General features: G+C 36.2%; 2 protein-coding genes across 2 annotated transcripts; both read right to left on the bottom strand.

Moving 5' to 3' along the window:
- Positions 1-361: 361 nt before the first annotated feature.
- Positions 362-4,053, bottom strand: LOC128218203 (glutathione S-transferase 1-like). The gene is made up of 5 exons (XM_052925801.1): positions 3,804-4,053; positions 3,092-3,184; positions 2,591-2,709; positions 1,258-1,377; positions 362-1,097 (listed from the first exon to the last, which is right to left on the bottom strand). Exons 1-5 carry the CDS (start codon positions 3,934-3,936, stop codon positions 921-923), a joined length of 642 nt encoding a protein of 213 aa, XP_052781761.1. The 5' UTR covers positions 3,937-4,053; the 3' UTR covers positions 362-920.
- An 8,007-nt stretch (positions 4,054-12,060) lies between these two features.
- Positions 12,061-19,334, bottom strand: LOC128218204 (S-crystallin SL11-like). The gene is made up of 5 exons (XM_052925802.1): positions 19,091-19,334; positions 17,317-17,409; positions 15,174-15,292; positions 14,739-14,849; positions 12,061-12,843 (listed from the first exon to the last, which is right to left on the bottom strand). Exons 1-5 carry the CDS (start codon positions 19,221-19,223, stop codon positions 12,667-12,669), a joined length of 633 nt encoding a protein of 210 aa, XP_052781762.1. The 5' UTR covers positions 19,224-19,334; the 3' UTR covers positions 12,061-12,666.
- Positions 19,335-20,918: the final 1,584 nt, after the last annotated feature.

The raw sequence follows: 20,918 nt of genomic DNA on the forward strand, positions 1-20,918 counted from the left end.
GCTTCCGCCAGTGTCACGTTCTCGCACGAAAAGTTGTGTACTACTGTTACAGTAGTTGTTCATGCCCTTCGTGAAACACATGATTCACTGATTGCTTCCCTTTGAATGTGAGTTAAGTAATAACCAGAAAATCATGCCAGTAGATCATAGTACTCGTTGGCCTTTTTTTTCATCGTGTATGCAAATAATATTTCAGGGCAGAACTAAATAGCATTTTTATGATTATTTACATGCAATGAAAGGTACGTTAAAAGAACATTGATCACTGAGTGATTACAATTAATAGGTTTGTACTGTTTTGTAAAACCTGTATTTATACTTCAAAGTTCTTCATCTAATACGGAATAAACAAAACATGAAACACTTTTACAAGTTTTATTTTCCCATGTTCTCATTACATGTAGATTTCACTTGAATACAACCTGCGAAAAGTTATACTAGTAATTTAAATCATTAGCGAATTTCAATTATACGCAATCCTTCATATGAAAAATAACGTTGACGTCCTTGATACGCAATTATTAAATATAAAATATTATGTGTCGTTATATCGTCACCATCGTGGTCAAATCATATAAATATCACTATTCTTTATACATAGAGACCATCACATGCAACAAACAGACACAATATCACTAAAATGATTAAACAAGATCGCCGCGGAGCGAACGTCAACAGTCGTCTGATGTTTTTAGTCAAACTAGTGAAATGCATAATGCATGAGTTATGAGCCTTGCTATATATAAGTGCTTTAATTCTCTATCAACATGTTGACCATTTTTTCATTTACATATCTCCAAAGGTTTTTGAGTATTACCTAAGGTCTCAGTTTTCATGACGACGACGAACGCCGCCGACAACAGCTTACGATGCCAAGCCCATCATACTACATATAAAATGAAAAAATGTAGATTCAAAGACTAGTGATCGGTAACTGGGCGTTCCTTGATCCACTTTGCTATATTAGGTGGCTGCTCCACTTTGGTCACGAGCCCGGAAATGGCGACCCGGCCCTCCAGGGGGTCAAGACCAAAATTGCCCATGAATGTGCAGATGGCGAACATGTAGTTGTAGATGGTCAGGTCCCCTAATGTGACCTTTGAGAAAAAAGATGATTTATTACACAGATCAAATTTAGATGTGGCGCAATAAGAAAAGATGTAACTTCAAAAGTATGATGTACTAGTATATGACTTATATAAATACTTGAAGCTGTGTTAACATAGTCTACGTTGAATTGACTTCCCCTGTACGTACTGAACTTCCGACGTAAAAACCGTCTTCACCATTTTTCTTTCTGTTTTCTTCTAGCCTTTTTTCAATCAAGTTCATGTAGACAGGAAGTGAGTCCTCCTTGAATGCCTTCAGGAGCTCCATCTGAAAGAAAGACCGTGGTCAACAGAAACTACATGATAGCTGACACACGTAAAACAGAACTAGACCAAATAGCCAATATACTAGATTGTGTAACCTCACAAATGCTTGTTATATTTGCAAGTCGCAGTTTGAGCAATATGCGTATGGTTAAAACGTGCCCAAGAACTATTGTCCGTTGTATAACAGTATTTAAGCCGCTCGTACCGGGACTAACGTGGTCATGAAATAAACAAAACCGTCAACGTCTTGAATATTGTTAGAACAAGCCTGGACTTTATTACGATACTACAATGAAAACTACAGGGACAACCCCAATAGTCGAAAATTCAAAAATAAACCCTGTTTAGGGGCACAAGGCAAGGGCCCAAACGACAGTGAACTATAGACACAGACGACAGTGAACTATAGACACAGACGACAGTGAACTATAGACACAGACGACAGTGAACTATAGACACAGACGACAGTGAAATATAGACACAGACGAACTATAGACACAGACGACAGTGAAATATAGACACAGACGACAGTGAACTATAGACACATACGACAGTGAACTATAGACACAGACGACAGTGAACTATAGACACAGACGACAGTGAACTAGAGACACATATATATTAACATAACACACACACTTACAAACACCCAAAACAAACTAACACCACATACACAAATTCAAACACCACAAAAAAAACCATACCTCATCAAATTTAACTTTAAAAGCATCCCAGCTCCAGGCACGAAATTTTGATGTATAATTTAAAGATGCACTCTTAAATTACTCCCAAATAACATTTAGCAAAATTAATAATATCGTTTTAATATTCCAAAAAGGATGAATAAATGTTGAAAGCAATGGTTCTTATGAAGGATACTGAGTTTAGTTTGAAAGAAATGAGCATAAAACACGGTATTTCTACCTTATGGGACTATAGTAGACCACAGTAAATCTTTTAGCATTCACCAATCATTTAATATTTTTGCGCTTTCTGCTATTAAATATACGGTTACAATCTTGTTATCAGTAATTCATATTTTCCATAAATGCATTATCTAGTAAGTAGTTAAAGGTTGATCAGTAAAAATTGATGTTTGTTATACATGGGTATGTATGGCTTTTGAGTAAGAGTTTCACTTTAACCTTGACCAAAAGGACTGTAACCCAAGTGAGTGCCCTGAATTGATAACGGCGCATGGACGGCGCTCCTACCTTTTTCGTATCGTCCTGATCCATGTATATCTTGACTATGTGTTTGTTCATCATCTCAGAAAACATCTCTAGCAGCTCATCTATGACCAGCCCCTCCTCTTCGTCAGACCCCATCAGACCTGGGTACACAGTCAAACATCAATGGGATACACGTGCAATCAGCCTGCGTAAGATTTAATATATTATTCGAGCTTGTAAATCAGAAACCTTCAAGGAACCTGATGGTGCCAAAATGAATTCAAACTGCACTGTAAAGCGTTTTTGTGGATATATATAACGAGGGATTAATTTTGTTTTCCTTAAATGGGTACGCCCGTTCGTGTGTATCGTGTTAAGAAGGGTTCGTTTATATTTGTTTTAAAGCTTTTAGGTATCGGACAGAACTGTAAAAGCAGCTCGGAAAACGATCTACACGTTGAACGGTTCATTAAATTGGACTTCGATTTATACTGTTCTAAAAGATGACTCGTTGTGTATTAACTTGAAGAGGAGATAACTCACCAAACTTCCTTCCCAGATACCGGACGATGGCTGCAGACTGGCAGTACTTCCTGCCGTCGATCTCCAGGACTGGAAGTGACTTCATCGGTTGTTCTGTGAACAAGGCACACAACAGGTGAAATGGCACACAGACCCCGTAATGCACCAGTCAATTGTAACATTGTAACCACGGCCCCCAAGGTCCGGGGGTATACCGGGGATGGCCGGGGAAATGGGTCGTGTTTTTACCTTTCAGGTGGCCCCGCAGTGCCGGGTGATGGCGGCGATTTTGTCTTCGCTGAAAATATAGCGGGGATGGGGCTTAACCTAAGGTTCCTTGGGTGCGGGGGCATTTGGTGGGGATTTAACCATCAGTTCATTCCCGCAAGGCGGGGATTTTAGCCGGGGTTGGCTGGACCGAAAGTGAAAGTCCCCGCTATTCCCCGGACCTGGGGGTGGGGGGGGGGGGGCTTGGTTACAATTGACTGGTGCACTGGTGCATAAACAAACATACTGAGATTATTAGTGCATACGAAATACGTGCGAACTCGTTTAGCCTGAAAAAAGTTATTATTACGATTGCATCATGGAAATATTGATAAGGTACGAACCTTTATATTAATATTGGTGCTACATAGCCTAACAGTGCAATATGCAAAATGAATATTTTTTTTTGGCAAAATGATAAAATACCTACATGTTTAAAAGCACAAACATATAAGACATCACTTACCTTCCTTAACGTTTGGCCACTGATCCTGCGGTACTCGAACATCCTCGAACTTCTGTCCAGCCTGCTTAAACACGAGCCGAGCCAGCTCCGCCACACCCCGGGACTCGAAATAGATCAACTTATATGCTGACATGGCGAGTAACGAGTGATTAATTTATAACAAAGTGTATTTCGTATGAACATGCAAGTTTTCTATCGAACTTGACTCAAGTCAACTCTGCTCCGATGCCCTTATCTGTAAATCTTTAAATCTTCGACCTACTTTTCTTGTTAGATGGAAAATACCATAGTCGTGACATAAAAGGTAAACTGATATCCCTTCCCGTTTTGTACACAAGTGATCCTAAACCGTCTATTGAGGGTAAATATCAATCGTAACAACTCGGCCATCTCCGGCAAGCTTCGAGCCATATCTTGATACTAGCCGAGGAGTTCCGGTTGGGTAAATATAAGTACATGTACGCTGTCTGGCATTGTGTACACACCGGTCTAGTCATTGAACGTAATTCATAACAAAATTCGTAAACATGTAAAAACTGTCTATGAAATGAAATGGTCTTCATTTGTATTCTGTTGCTTAAGACTGCCAATAAATACATTAATTCTTATCAATAACAATATCCATTTTGCAAATTCACAAGCTATTTCTTCAAAAAAGTAATTTAAATACCTGATTTCAGTTGACAGGAGCTTTCTTACTGCCAAAAAGAAAAAAGGTTACACACAACTTTACTTTAAGGTTTCAATCTGAAGTAGTATTTTTAGTATGGATTACCTTCCCCTAACACTATCATTATCAGTTACCACACTTTTGTACTTAATGAATTTGAAAAACATTTATCGTCACATACATGATTCAAGATGTATTTACAAACTATTCTATGGGCAATGTGGACAATGCATACTATTATACACAATCATGTATTTAAAATAAGACTAAATATTAAAAAAAAACATGTATATCAACGGCATTGTTACACTAAGTGAATCAAAATGTTTTATTGTGTAACCTATTAATCAACATTTGACTTCAACACGACAATCCAAGTTTACAATAATCAGAGATTTTTCTGACTTATCAATTTATTATGTGTATATATATAGTTTCGCTAGAACAGATGTTTCATGATGATATTTATATTAACAAATACCTTATTCCTCACATCAGAAAACCTATACAAAACTCAAATAAAGGGAATCTTCAGGAAATTACTATTTTTAAAGGAATTGATAGAAAAACATAATTACAGAACATTGTTGTTTGCTTTTTTCCCGACTAGAGTGCGTTTTATCGTCAAGCTTAAAGCTTATAGGAAAACAACTAGAGTTAGAATTGTTGTGTGTTTTTTTAAACAACTATATTGGTAAACAGAAGTAATGCTTATGTGTTTAAGGAGTTAAAATATGACAAAGCCGGGACTCTGTGTGAGAATTGGCCTTCAAGCTCTTAGAATATGCCTCGGGTTGTTATGGGACACTTGTGCAATCTTCGCTGACTTTACATTTAAAATGTCATCTTATAGAAGGTCATATGCCCAGTTTGTGACGTGACCACGCCAGCGGTTCAAAGAGATGATATAAAATTTAACAAAGCTTATAAAGGCAAACCGGTAATTTTACCCAGTATTCTAATTTCTGTCATACAAAGTAAAAGCACACATATAGTATTTATAATGTATGGTCGTTTTTAGACGGGAGGCTAGGTGCGTGTGGGAAAGGGGAAAGAAATGTAGAAATGCTTTTATGTCAAAAGATGGCAATCAAAAACCTCCAAATAATTGCAGAATTTCAAACCGTCATGGCAGGTTTTTGTCAACATACATACAAATGGTCGTTCACTCGGGAACACCAGAAAACTTACTCGCCTACTGGTAGGAAAAAGGTAGAGAGGAGAGAGCTCGTACAATCACCAGTTGGTATCTGAGGTTGCTCTTACCACAAGTTTGTGACAAGTAGTACTTAAAAATGTTTTTTGTTGTGTGTCAGAATCTGGTGTACGAGACTTTTTGTGTCATTTTTTTTTGGAATTTTGGCCAACTTTGAAAGTGCTTTAAACGAGGTAACGAGTTTCCCCAGTATGATGACCTATATGGGGTGGTAGGTGTATGTGGCCCCTACAACACCTACTAGGTGGTGCTCCACCTACTTCACTCTGGTGAGTACCAGACTTAGCCGGGAAACGGGTTTAATGTCGAATTTTGAGGTACATGAAGCTAGCGGCCTAGTGGCGTGAAGTTAGCGGCCTAGCGGCGTCAAGTTAGTGGCCTAGCGGCGTGAAGTTAGCGGCCTAGCGGCCAAGTTGCCTAGCGGCGTCAAGTTACCGGCCTAGCGGCGTCAAGTTACCGGCCTAGCGGCCTTGCGGCATGAAGTTAGGCCAATAATTTTTTATTTTTTTTGCAGTTTCGATTGCATGCAAAATTTTGTTGCATTAAATCAATTATATTATATCTAAGCTTACCATAATCGACAAAAAATCAGCATTTTTTAATGTCTAAAATCATTTCCTTACCTTCGAATACCGGATGTTCCCGCCAATTTTGGCCATGAAATTGGGTGTTTTTTGTATGTTATACTCCTTTATAAGACGCGATCGGTTTTTAGAAAAAATCCAGCACTTCAATTTCTACAAATCTATGATCATGTTCTAGCGAAACAGTCATTTATCAACTAAATTTGTTAGTTTGCTTGAAGAAAATCGCCAACTGTGAGCTCTCTTATGTGGAGGTAGTATAATAATAGAACAAGTAAACGCGGATATGGATTTAATTTACGTTTCTTATTTCATTATTTATAATTTATCATTTTTCTCGTAACAATCAAAGTTTCATTCATATTCGTAGTGAATTCAAACATTTTGGTCATTGTTTTAAGATTCCCAGACGACGATTATTGATTATTATATTTTTTCGATCGTATGGTATTTTCTCACCGGCCTAGACGCGCGCCTTTGATCTTATTTCCGCTCGTGCTCTGACGTCACAAATTGTACCGTTTGATTTGCAGCCAACACATTCCTATAAATGTGTTGTTATAACTTTTGCAGGTTTTTGTTTGGATTTCTGTTGATGGGACTTAAATTAGGCCACTCCTTTTTTATTTTTTGGTTTACAAGAATTTTTGGAAAAATTGTCCACCGGGTGGTCGAAAAAAAAAAAAAAAAAAAAAAGGGAAAAAAGTCACAAAACATACTCGTAAAGGGTGAAAACAGATAAAAACATAAAAAGATTGAAAATTTATATCATTTACTTGACATTTTAAATGTTTAAACTGCTATTAATGAATGTTTTAATACACTCAAAGTTTCAAAGTTCTAATTAAAAACACAGTTTAAATCTTACATACTGTGCATATAAAACAACAATGAAATTGACTATAAAACATGTTTTCATGTATTAACTACACTTTTTATCAAAGATACATTGAATATCACTCGGCAAGACATTTATTTAGCTTTAAGGGTATGCTAAAGCAAAGGTGAATGCAGAACACTTAAAAACTTACCAATATTAAATTGAAAAAAAGAGAAGGCAAATTTTACGCATTAAAATACACAAAAATTGCACTGTATTAAAACAAAACATTACATTTTCTAAACATTGTTTCAGTTATTTCAATATTGGAAAATGTCAATAAAGTGAAATAATTACCAATTTTGTAAATAAGAAAGTAACATTTTATGAAGACATTTGAGCTTTAATATTGTGAAAACAATTTCTGAAAAACTAAAAACCAAACTAGACCTAGATTTGAGTTTTAATAACCCTTACCATGCGGGGTCTTAGTTGTGTGTAACCCGATCCATGCTAAGTCCGGATATTTTCGGACCGGGATATTTACCATGGGATGTTCACCAAATCCATTTCAAATTCAAATATTGCAGCAAATTACCACATCAGTACATAAAAATCACGTAGCAAAATAATAAATCTAGCATGTGACTTAACTTTATGTACCAATGATAGTAAACTGACAGAGAAATCCATAATTATGTATTGGATATTTGCATCTTCTCCCAACTCCGCCATTTTGTGTATACAATTGCATCTATACTTCATGCTTGTTTATTTTTCGTTTTAAAGAGTATTCCTTGGTTACAACAACAGATCTCATTTATAGTGAAATATCAAGTTGATTATAAATTGAAATGGACATATTCAAAATAGTTTTCCGTGTTGTTTTATCTAAATGTTTTGTACACAACTCCCGGCATTAGTAAATGTCATTGACACATGTGTTCAACTCTTTCATTGCTTTTACTCTACTATTAACCCAAACATGAATAAACATGCAATCTAGAATAAACACAAGCTTTACATTGACTCAATGACAAGTAATTCCAAACCATTCTGTGATTTAAAATCCATAAACACCACCGACCGAACTTGCGAGACTAGGTCACCGGTGTCAACTTAGAAAATTTACTTTCGATTTCACCACTCACACTTAGGGCACTGTTTTTTTTATATTTAACCATAAAATGTTATAAAATGTTTTTCTCACACATAATTTACAGATATGTGTGTCTACTAATTCGGTGGCAGCCGCTGACACTTAATTTTTTTATCTATAAACAACAATATTTTCATGACCTAAATTGGCGGGGAAAAATAACAATCACGTGACAGTTATTGTTTGTGTCGGCTGTTAAATTTGCCAATGTTTATTGCTATTGTTATTTGAACAACTCCTGCATATTTTAATTAATTATTTCATACAATGAATGACTGCTATCGTCAATTCCGCCATTGCCAACGGCGTTGCCATAACATTTGACTGGCTCACATGCTATCACTATAAATTGGCGAATACAGCTACGGAACAACAAACCAGTCGAGATCTACTGCATTCGTACTCTTATCTGTTCGTTTTTCGTTCGTTTCGCACAAAAATGAATCCCATCGGGAAAATTATTTTGAAAAAAAGTGAAATTCATTTTTTTATTTTTTTTGTACTTTTCGTAAAACTAGACCCGCCGGTTTTGTAAACCAATTTATATAAAAGTAGTGGCCTAACTGCGGATAAATTAATGTAACGATTAATGAAATGTGAACCTCGCAGTTAAGCCTGCATGAATTCGCAAAGCCTAATCGTAAGAAGCCTACATGATATACGCAAAGCCTAAAAAGCCTAAAAAAGTAAGTTTTATTTTGGACATGGATAAATAACACCGCGAACTATATCCTAAATATTTTCATTATAAAGACAACAGAATGTGTCTCCTGTGGTCAACCACGTGTTTTGACCATAAACATGCGTTTGCAAATTTGAAGATATCGGACAGGAATCGCCGAACTCCGCCATTTTGTTTCCCTGTTGACAAAGCGTCACGGTTATACATAATCAGGAATGAAAGTTTATTCTCCGGAAACAGAGACAGAAAAACAACGAAAATAACGACGATATATATATATATATATATATTTTTTTTACTTTTATGCCTAAAAAAGATTAGGGTCGGCGAGGAAAAAATAGGGTCGGTCGGGTTACCGGAAACACAGGTATTCTTTTTTGGCCTTAAAGGCCTAGCGGCCTAAAATGCAAGTATGCATGCCTTTGCTTCTGAAGCAATGATATATCAACTGTTTTTACGCACAAAAAAAATCAATCTGTTCAAGCGATTTTCAACATGCCTGCTCTTCTAAAACAATGATATATTTGCTGTTTTTATTCATACATTATCATTTTGAAGCGATTTTCAACATTTTTTTCAAAAAAAGTCGATCAAGTTAGCGCCTAGCGGCCTAAAATGGCATCCTATTTTAAAGCATGTATACATGCCTTTTCTTTTTAAACAATGATATATTTACTGTTTTTATGCCCCAAAAAAATAATCTGAAGCGATTTTCAACATTTTTTTTTCCAAAAAAGTCGATCAAACATTTAGCTATTTCAAAGCATGTTAACATGCCTGTTTGTCTAAAACAATGATATATTTGCTATTTTTATTAATAAATTATCATTCTGAAGCAATTTTCAACATTTTTTCAAAAAAGTCGATCAAGCGATTCAGCGGCCTAGCTAGCGGCCCAGCGGCGTGAAGTTAGCGGCATGGCGGCCTAAAATGGCATCCTATTTCAAAGCATATTTAGTTTCACAGTGAACCATTTTAAGTTTTTGTGAAAACAGCTAGGCATGGTGAGATCCCAATACATGAACCCAAACACATGCAGGCTGCTCCGAAGAGGCTACCATATGACATTTAACTGTTTCACTTTAAAATATGCATCTTATTATAAGGAATAGAGGATAACTGTTTTTTAATGAACTTGACAATATTGATATACAAAACTAAGCTCTTCAAAATCAAGGTAGAAATGATCATTTAAATTTTAAAATGCGAATATAAACAATAGTCACTGTGTTATTTTTAACATAATTATGTTTGACTTGATTTTATTTGAAAAAAAAAATCAAAACATAATTAAAATCACAGGGCATTTTGAATCATATATCATCCCTTTTCCCATATCAAAACTTAACAAATAAATCAGGTTTGGCGCAATTTGCCTCACTTTACCTCATCCAGTGCTTAACAAACTACATGTATACTACTTGTGTGAATTTCATATAAGCCCATTCAGCCGGAAGTTAACCACTGTTAAAGTCAATCCAGTGCTTTACCGACCTAGTCTGTAACCATTTTAGAACCAAACAACCCCAAATAGTATTTCGGCCCAGGTATAATAATGTATAAGTGTTAAGCAAACCATAACATGTTTCTATCTTAGCCTACCGAGTGCCTTCTAAGTCTAAGTGTTAAGCCAGTTCCAAATTGACTTTAGATACAACAGGTACCCAGCAACTTATTTACAAGAACTCAATACTCCCCTCATTTGGTTCCTGTCAAGCCATCTCATTAAAAACCCAGACAGGTTCTACCAAGGCCAACCGAGAGCTTAATCAGCCACATTTTGTCTACAACCAATCTTAATCGGCCAAGCAGTCATCAACGACTGGCTCTGTTCAAGTCTACCTTGTATTCAATAAACATGTTATTACTTAGTTTGGTGTTAAACATACCATTAAAGTGAGTCTATTAAGCCGATAACGTATTAAATAAACCACATTCCACTATATTGGAGACTATTTAGTGTCAAACAAATCCAAAAAAGGTTATATCGAAGTAAATTTAGTACCTAGTAAATCAGATTGTAGCTCCAATAAAACTTATATAGAGTCAAGCTCTAGTAATGCATACCCAGTGCCAAATAGACCACATGTTGACAACCATAAAGCCTCTTAAGCGCCAAACATATACATACACAACTCTTATTTAGACTACGCAATGTCATAAAGACCACATGTTGGCCACTTAAGGCCCTACTTAAGAGCCAAACAAACCCATGTGTAATTCTAATTAAGGCTTCTCAGTGCCAAACATATCACATATTGCCAACTATAAAGCCCAGTTAGAGCAAACAAACCCATGTGCAACTCTAATTTATACCACTTATACCCGTCAGACCACATGTTGGCCACCTAAAGCCCTTTAGAGCCAAACATCACATACGCAATTTAAAGTTATACCACTCAATATAAAACGACCACATGTTGGCAACCATAACGCCCATTAAGAGCCAAACAAAACCATGTGCAACTCTAACTTAGACTAATCACTACCCAAAACGACCATGTGTTGGCAACCATAAAGCTCATTTTGAGCCAAGCATTCACATATGTAACTCTAATATAGACTATTCACTGCCAAACGTACCATCAGTTGGCAACTATAAAGACCATTTAGAGCCTAACAAGCACATAATTATGTAACTCTAATATAGACTACTCAGTGTCTGACATACCACATGTTGGCACCATTAAAGCCATTTAGAGCCAAACAAACACATATACAACTCTAATATAGACTACTCAGTGCCAAACGTGCAATATGTTGGCAACCATAAAGCCCATTCAGAGCCAAACAAACACATATACAACTCTAATATACTCTATTTGCAGCTCTAATGAAGCCTATACGCAGTGCTATATCAACCACATTTGGGCATATATAGGTGATGTGTTATCCAATTGTGAGCCTTATTAATCGGGTCGTGGCCAGTATTGATAGTTTTGTACTAATGTTATGAAATTTTATTTAAATGGATGTTAAACATTAAATTTACAAAATATTTCAGAAAAGTGTCATAGAGAGAAGAAATAAAGTGTAAATATTTCTAGGTATCGTTTCTTTTTTGACTGAGTATATATGTTTAATAAATTTAAAGGACATGCTTTACATTAAAAACAAATTCCAATCAATATTTGACAAAAAGCATGTATTCTCGTGACAATACTAGAAACATGGTACTATCGTGACAATACTGGAAACATGGCATTCTCGTGACAATACTGGAAACATGGTATTCTCGTGACAATACTGGAAACAGGGTATTATCGTGACAATACTAGAAACATGGTACTATCGTGACAATACTGGAAACATGGTATTCTCGTGACAATACTGGAAACAGGGTATTCTCGTGACAATACTGGAAACATGGTATTCTCGTGACAATACTGGAAACAGGGTATTATCGTGACAATACTGGAAACATGGTATTCTCGTGACAATACTGGAAACATAGTATTCTCGTGACAATACTGGAAACATGGTATTCTCGTGGCAATACTGAACACATAAACAATACGTCTATCATGTGAAAATAATAAAAAAGTATTTAAAATAATGCTGCTCGGATAATCTTAAATCTTGAAACGTTTCTTTGAAACTAAACCACTCTCAAAAGTTATATTTAAATTATTTAAGTAAAGCCGTATAGTAGAATACAAATCAGGAACTGAAATGTTTTTACGTTGTACACAACAATGGCATATCACTACAGATCCTTAACACAGTTATAGTCTACATGTTTGTTTCTGGCCGGACCTTCTCCCAAGCCGCGATTTTCGGGAGCGAGGCTACGCGCTTGTAAAGTGCCTTTAAAAGGGTGCTTCCCTCAAAGGGGTCTTGTCCCTCTTTGCCCATCCAGTGCGTGTAGCTAAACATCGTGTTGTAGAGGGCCAGGTCAGCCACGGTCACCTGAAGCAAATGTTACTTTGCACATATTTCTTGCAATACGGAATATGTTAAATAATTTGTTTATGAAATGTAGCATCATAAACATTTTACACAACTCGGATCTTGATCTAACTGACTCAAAGTACTGTCTATCACAGGATATTTAGCATACATGTTTATATGTATATATACATGTACAAGGCAATGCAAGAAAAAATGCTTTCTCATACAGCAGTGTCTCGTCTATCAGTGGTTACTGTACCTTCTTATCAACATAGAAGCCTATGGCGGCGTGGATCACCTTTCTCGTATCCTTATCACATTTGTAGTCGTTGTTCTCGTAACCTTATCGTCAACATAAAAACATGTGAAGTCGTTCTTCTCCTTACCTTATCATCAACATAGAAGCTAGTCGTTGTTCTCGTAACATTATCACCTTTGTAGTCGTTGTTCTCGTAACCTTACCACTAACATAGAAATTGTATTCGTTCTTCTCCTAACCCCTAACACCAATATAGTGACCTTTGTAGTCGTTCTTCTCCTTACCTTATCGCCAACATAGACGCCTTTGTAGTCGCTGTTCTCCCAACCTATTCGCCAACATTTGCAGCCGTTGTTCTCGTAACCTTATCACCAACATAGAGACCGTTGTAGTCGTTTTTCTTGTAACATTATCATCTACATAGAAGCCTTTACAGTCATTGTTCTCCTTACCTTATCGCCAACGTGGAAGCCTTTGAAGTCGTTGGTATCCTTACCTATTCATCAGCATAGAGACCTTTGTAGTCGTTGTTCTCGTAACCTTATCATCAACATAGAAGCCTTTGTAGTCGTTGTTCTCTTTACCTGATCGCCAACGTGAAAGCCTTTGCAGTCGTTGGTGTCCTTACCTTCTCGCCAACATAGAAGCCTTTGTACTCGCCAACATAGAAGCCTTTGTAGTCGTTGTTCTTCTTACCTTATCGCCAACATAGAAGCCTTTGTAGTCGTTTTCCTGTAACCTTATCATCTACATAGAGAAATTTGTAGTCGTTGTTCTCCTTACCTTATCACCAACATAGAAGCCTTTGTAGTCGTTGTTCTCCTTACCTTATCGCCAACATAGAATCCTTTGTAGTCGTTTTTCCTGTAACCTTATCACCTACATAGAGACCATCGTAGTCGTTGTTCTCATTACCTTATCACCAACATAGAATCCTTTGCAGTCGTTGGTGTCCTTACCTTATCGCCAACATAGAAGCCTTTGTAGTCGTTGTTCTTCTTACCTTATCGCCAACATGAAAGCCTTTTGCAGTCGCTGGTGTCCTTACCTTCTCGCCAACATAGAAGCCTTTGTAGTCGTTGTTCTTCTTACCTTATCGCCAACATGAAAGCATTTGCAGTCGCTGGTGTCCTTACCTTCTCGACAACATAGAAGCCTTTGTAGTCGTTGTTCTTCTTACATTCTCGCCCTTGTAGTCGTTGTTCTAATTACTTTCTCGCCAACATAGAAGCCTTATTAGTCGTTGATCGCATTCCCTTCACGCCAACATAAAAGCGTTATTAGTCTTTGGTCTCATTACCTTCTCGCCAACATAGAAGGCTTTGTAGTCGTTGATCACATGACCTTCTCGACAACATACTAAACCTTATTAGTCTTTGGTCTCATTACCTTCTCGCCAACATAGAAGGCTTTGTAGTCGTTGATCACATGACCTTCTCAAAACATACTAAACCTAATTAGTCATTGATCGCATTACCTTCTCGCCAACATTTAATCCTTAATAGTCGTTGTTTGCATTACCTTCTCGCCAACATAGAAGGCTTTGTAGTCGTTGATCACATTACCTTCTCGCCAACATACTTAACCTTATAAGTCGTTGTTCCCATTACCTTCTCGCCAACATTGAATCCTTAACAGTCGTTGTTCGCATTACCTTATCGCCGACATAGAAACCTTTGCCGTCGTTGTTTTCCTTAAGGCGTGTTTCTATGAATGTAATGTAGGGTGGCATGGCCGTCTCCTTGAACTCCTTCATAAGCTCCACCTGTAGACGAGATAGGTTTTACTGGGATCACATTGTGTAAATCTTGTTAAAGATATCCTTACATCCTTATAAATTTTAGTTATATTTTCTTACATTTTCCGAACCCCTGATACATGTGTTTAAGACGTCATCTTGAGTTTGTAACCGCGACTTTTCGTTATGAGCTTTATCTCAAACAAAACCGTTCACAAACCCTGCTTCAAATAATGCCAGGAGTCAGAGAATTCAGAATTTACCAGAAAACAGCCATTTTATACAAAGACAATCTTGCGAAAGATAAATAACAAAGTCTAAGATGTTTTGATTTTTTGAAAACTGACAAACCTTTTTCTGCTGGTCTTGTTCAAAGTAGATCTTCATGACATGCCTGGTGGTGATCTCTGTAAATACCTCCAGCAGCTCTTCTATGGCCAGGGCCTCCATGTTGCTTGAGCCCATCAGACCTGTGTGTGAGGGAGATGGGGATGTCAACAAGGTTTTACGGTAAAAGGCAAACTCTAGAACCAAAGCCAAAGACAAACAATTACCTCATAATTACACTAAGCATGTCACGTTATGGTCGGATACATACACAAAGATGTATGCAATGTTCGACGGTAAAAGGTTAACTGTAGCACAAAACACACACACAAAAAAAACACGTATACCACACATACCTTTTAATTCTAATGTTTACAAAACAATTCATACAGCTGAAAATGCAAAACATTTGTAATAAACATCAATTATATCTCTTGCCAAAAACAACTATTTTTTTTGTTAAATATTTGATAAAAAAGGGTAACAAAAAAAGGCCTATAAAAAGATTTTTGAGAGACAGACTGACTTTCCAAAATCTTTTATATATCTGATAGTTATAACAGAAAAACCATTTTTTGTAAATGGACATTTAGTTGTTTTTCTTCATTTTAGCTATTTCGTGTGTATATTGGTTCGAATATATAGGTTTATTTTAAAAGTGCGGAAGTTAGAAATTTCTCTGTATTTCGAAAAGAAAATGTAGTAATGTAAGTCTTACTATAAAGTTAATACTGCGATAATTTCTTACAATGTTTATTATCCTAATACAGTATTTTTTTATTCAGTTTAATTTGAACACGTTTTGACTGAAGAAAGCACTTCAAGTTACTCCAGGAGTATTGTTGAAATATCTGAGTACGATTCTTGTAAAATATTTACATTATCATAAGATGTATCTTCTAGATATTGAAATACTTGTTACGCTGTAAGCTTTTTTTATTTTTACCGAGTCCTTTAGTGTTTATGGTTCATCCGTGACACTCATTATTTACATATATTTATAAGTAAAACATTTCAAAAGTACCAGTTGTCTTTCAAAAAAGAGTATTTTCCATAATTACCATAGTTTTCGGGCAAAATTCTAGAAAGTTCAAAAATCTGAATATAAATGGTTTGTAAAGCTTTCGATCTAAGCTATAAACGAGGGCGAATGATACACTAGGATATATATACGAGATTTCAAAATTATTTCGATATACCCGATTTTAAAATTAAATCTATTAAAACAGATTTTATTAAACCACAATTGCATATTATTTCAAATGCCAAAATCAATGTTAAAATATTTTTTATCATGCTTTAATATACATACTTTCAGGCAAAAGCTATTTTCTTCATGTTCATAGCATTGCCTACAAATGTAAATAATATTGCCCTTATCCTATTTCTTCTATTGTGCTTGATTCAATTATGTGTCTTTATATCATTATCTTACAGGTGAACTGCATGACTGCATAGTATAATGCAGATTATTTTGCATTGAAAAAATACGCATGCATATCATTGTGATTAAAAGGTTTAACGATTTAATTGTCCCATTTGTCAATGCTTCTTGTTTGTGAGTTTTTATCTTTGTGTTCTGTGTCTTTGGCGTTTACCCTGTGCCATTAAACGCGGTTTATGTTTAAACTTTTGGCTACTAAGCTTGTGTCTGTAGTTGTTCATATACATATAGATCAAGAAAGTTTTGTCAATAAGGGACAAAAACAATTAAAACAATCAAACTACTCTAAGGTTAAGAGCTGAGCAACAACGCTGAACATAGGTATTAATGCATTATATATGGTATATATTTTATCTTCTATCATGTTAAATATCCGATATTCAGGCTTATATTTTTTATACAAATATCCATAGAACAATTTAAAATTCTTGATGCAAATTAATTCAATCTTCACAAAGTAAAAATAAACTAAAAAATAAAAAAAACACAACACTTATAACAAGGTTCTTTCATTGTTACACAAAAAGAAGAAACGGGCAACTGGGCGTGTTTGATAAATAAAGATATGATTATATTCTGTGCGAGCTATTCAGATACAACATACTTAGCATATCACATAATGGTCAGATTCACCAACAAGGTTGCGGAAAATATTTATGGAATACTTTTAAACACACTGAACAACGTAATGATCTAGTATAAACAATGATTTAATGATCGTACCGAATTCCCGCCCGAGGTAGCGTACGATTGCCATGGACTGGCAGATCTTCTTTCCGTCGATTTCCAGGACTGGCATAGCCTTTAGGGGCATTTCTGGAATAAAGTGAATAGAGCGGTTAATGTTCGTTATAAATCGACCAGTAAGCTAGTCGGTCGATTGATTGAAAAATTAATATCTGCCTGCCTGCGCCTGCCTGCCTATATCCATCCATCCCATCCCATCCCATCCCATCCATCCATCCATCCATCCATCCATTCATCCACCCATCCATCTATCAATGGACTAACCATGTTATTTTGCACCCAGATACACAGAATTATCATCATTGACAGCATCAAATACATCTATATTAAATTACTCAGGCCCGCGACTTTATACAAGAAAAAAGTTGATGCATAGCATCAAGTCGGCGCAATGAAATTAGAAGAAAAAGATGCATGCAGATAACCAAAAATGGTTATTTTTTCAATGATAATATTTTGTTTTATGTTGGGTGTACATATGCTCGAAGGTCATTATGGTTAACAATAGTTTAAGCCCGGAATTATAGATATTCTGTTTTTTCTCCGGTTAAAACTTAATTATAACAAAAATATACATACGTTTCTTCGGATGAAATAGAGTCAATGGTCTAATACATAGATTTCAATAGCATGAAATTCACCTTTTATTTGTACCGGCATGTTATGTGAATTCCTTGCTCTATATTTTGTATAAGTTTTTGTAACACATTTCACTCGTATGAGTATATAGAACGGGGATAAAAATACTATACATCAAAGGGGAATTATCTGGAGTTCATTCTTTCGAATGACATTTTCAAAACAAACAAATTAGCTCAAGGTTAATTTTTCAAAACTCGGCAGTTTTGCTGTCACCAAGGGAGATTACTGCGTAGGAGGTTTACAAACATAAAGGATATTTTAATAGTAGCGTGTAACCTTCATCTATTTGGTATCAATCGGAACACCTCGGCCTGTATCTATCTCGGAGATGGCCGAGTTGTTATGATAGAGTTGGTATTTAAAATCAAAATTTTCAAAATGATAAGCAGGGCTATTATGATTTCAGGTTTCATTATCAATTAAAGTGTAAAGTTTTTTTTAAAACAAACTAAACTTCATATTTTATCATGCAACGTGGAAACTATTGAAAGCATTGTTCTGCAATTTATGAACTAGTCCCTAAGTTGGAATATTTCTAAAGTAATATCAAATATAGTCGGCGCCCTTCTGGGCGCCGACTAAAGAAGGAAGTATTCAACAAGGAAAAAATAATGTTAGATTTAGTTATACGCACTGTATGCATTTACACGTCTGTATTGAAGCTTTAAACCGTGTTTAAATGCAGAACTTGCTGTGGTCTTTTCATAGTATACATACTATACGAGGTTTAGTCTTGTTAAAGCAATGTTTTAAAGAAAGAACACACACTGTGTATTGCAACTGAATAGCATTTTTTACAAACATCCAAAATCAAAGAACTAACGTACACTAATGTATCATATTATTGGGTAGAGTTAAACAGATCATGACGATATACTGGCACAGTTGCTGTTTAATTCAAGAGTAGCTTACTTTTTATTAAGCAATTATTCACTGTAAAAGGAAGTACATAACGTAGGCAATATTATAGGGACCTGGTCATACCGATAACATAATTGCAAAACTTTACAGGAAGACAATAGATAAGCCACATATATACCTAGCTGCTACATAATCTTCCATGTCAAAATCCAAAAGATTACAATAAAATTAACAAAATGTGTCTCACCTGGTTTCTTTTCCAGCCATTTCTCTCCGGCAAGGCGAATGTCCTCAAAATCTTGACCCGCCTGCTTCAATATAAGCCTGGCCAGCTCGGCGGCTCCCCGGGATTCGAAATAGTACAGTTTGTAGGCCGGCATGGTTGCGATGTGTCACTGTCAGTAGCCAAGCGAGTTGTGTGCTTGAATAAAAAAGTTCTTTAGTATAGTCTACAATGTTTGAGTTATGTCGCTTATATTATCGGTAAAGTGTACCTGAGTGAGAACTTATATTAACCCAATAACTTGGTTTAACCAATACCTATTTATATCACGATTTTTTTCAACTTTTTGACAATACCAAACATGCGGAAAAAATATTGACTGAGTACATGTACACAATATATTACTTGCTTTAACAAATACCTATTTATATCACGATTTTCTTTTCAACTTCCAAACTTTCCACACTGGCAACAGATTTTCAAACTCATTTTATTAAATAAAACAATCTTATAATTTCATGACATTATCAATACCAAACATGTGAGAAAAAATAGTTTCATATATATGCTCTTTCTATATATGTGAAAGGGTGAGAAGGCGGATGCAGGCAATGGCGATGGCGCTGTCCCCAAGGGAGCATATGGCGCTGTGGGTTGCAAGGCAAAGTTTAAGAACACTCTGCCCCCGTACGGCTTGATTATCAATTGCGCAGCGGCAACACGTCGTCCCCAACCAGGAGGTATGGGATGTTGCGGTCATCACTAGGAAAAGATTCAGGCTCCTGAAAAATATCAGGCTCCATCCACGTGACCCGCACGAAGTCTCCGGCAGATTCCCGCTCCAACTCTGGTATCAAAGAACTATACTGACGAAACATTAGGCGCCGATCGATCCATGATCGAACCCAATGTCGCCGGCTCCTGCGCTGCTCTCGGGCCTGAATGTACGCCAACAGCATGATAATTTGCTCGCGCTCGAGTTCCGACAGACGCCCTCGGTTAAAAAGACATTCTCTCTCAGCGTCGACAGACATTCCTTATTTCCAAGCGTTCATTCACCCGAGCTATGTACTCGTCCAAAAACGGAATTATGTTGCAAACTACCGTAAGATTTTCGCACGACTCGGGAGAATTTTAGGGGATATGTGTTTGGCTATCATGTCTTGTTATATGCATGTTATATACCGATTGCTTAACTTTTCACGGGCATCAAAACGGTTCATTTACAAAATAAAGTCAGGACAATTGAATGAAATGTGTTATTGATCAGTATTGACTATTCTTACAATCTAAAATGTACAATATACTTTTATCCATTGAAAACTGTGAACTTTTATACCTATGGAAGCAGCTTTAGGTAATGAAACAAAACTAAACTACCATAAAGCAATTTTATCTCTTATTTCAATAAAATAATGTCAATATCAAAACACCAACTATCTAGCATAAAATAACTATGAATTACTGCACTTTAAGAAAGTCAGAAAATCTCGAAATGCCTAAATAGAGGAAAGTAACTCCAATTTTATCGAAATGTGATGAGTACGGAAAACATGCCAAGGCACCCTAACGAAAAGTTGCAACAAAAACATGCAGCCAACATGCTGATAAACCTTCAATCTTTCAATAGCAACCAGTATTCTCACCTGATCATGGATCTAGTTGAAGTAGTAGCAGCAGCAGCAGCAGTAGTAGTAGTAGTAGTAGTAGTAGTAGTAGTAGTAGTAGTAGTAGTAGTAGTAGTAGTAGTAGTAGTAGTAGTACGATGGTGAAAACGCGATAGTACGATGATGAAAACGCGATAGTACGATGGTGAAAACGCGATAGTACGATGATGAAAACACGACAATAC

Source organism: Mya arenaria, chromosome 14, assembly GCF_026914265.1.
Source record: "Mya arenaria isolate MELC-2E11 chromosome 14, ASM2691426v1".
Lineage (NCBI taxonomy): Eukaryota > Metazoa > Mollusca > Bivalvia > Myida > Myidae > Mya > Mya arenaria.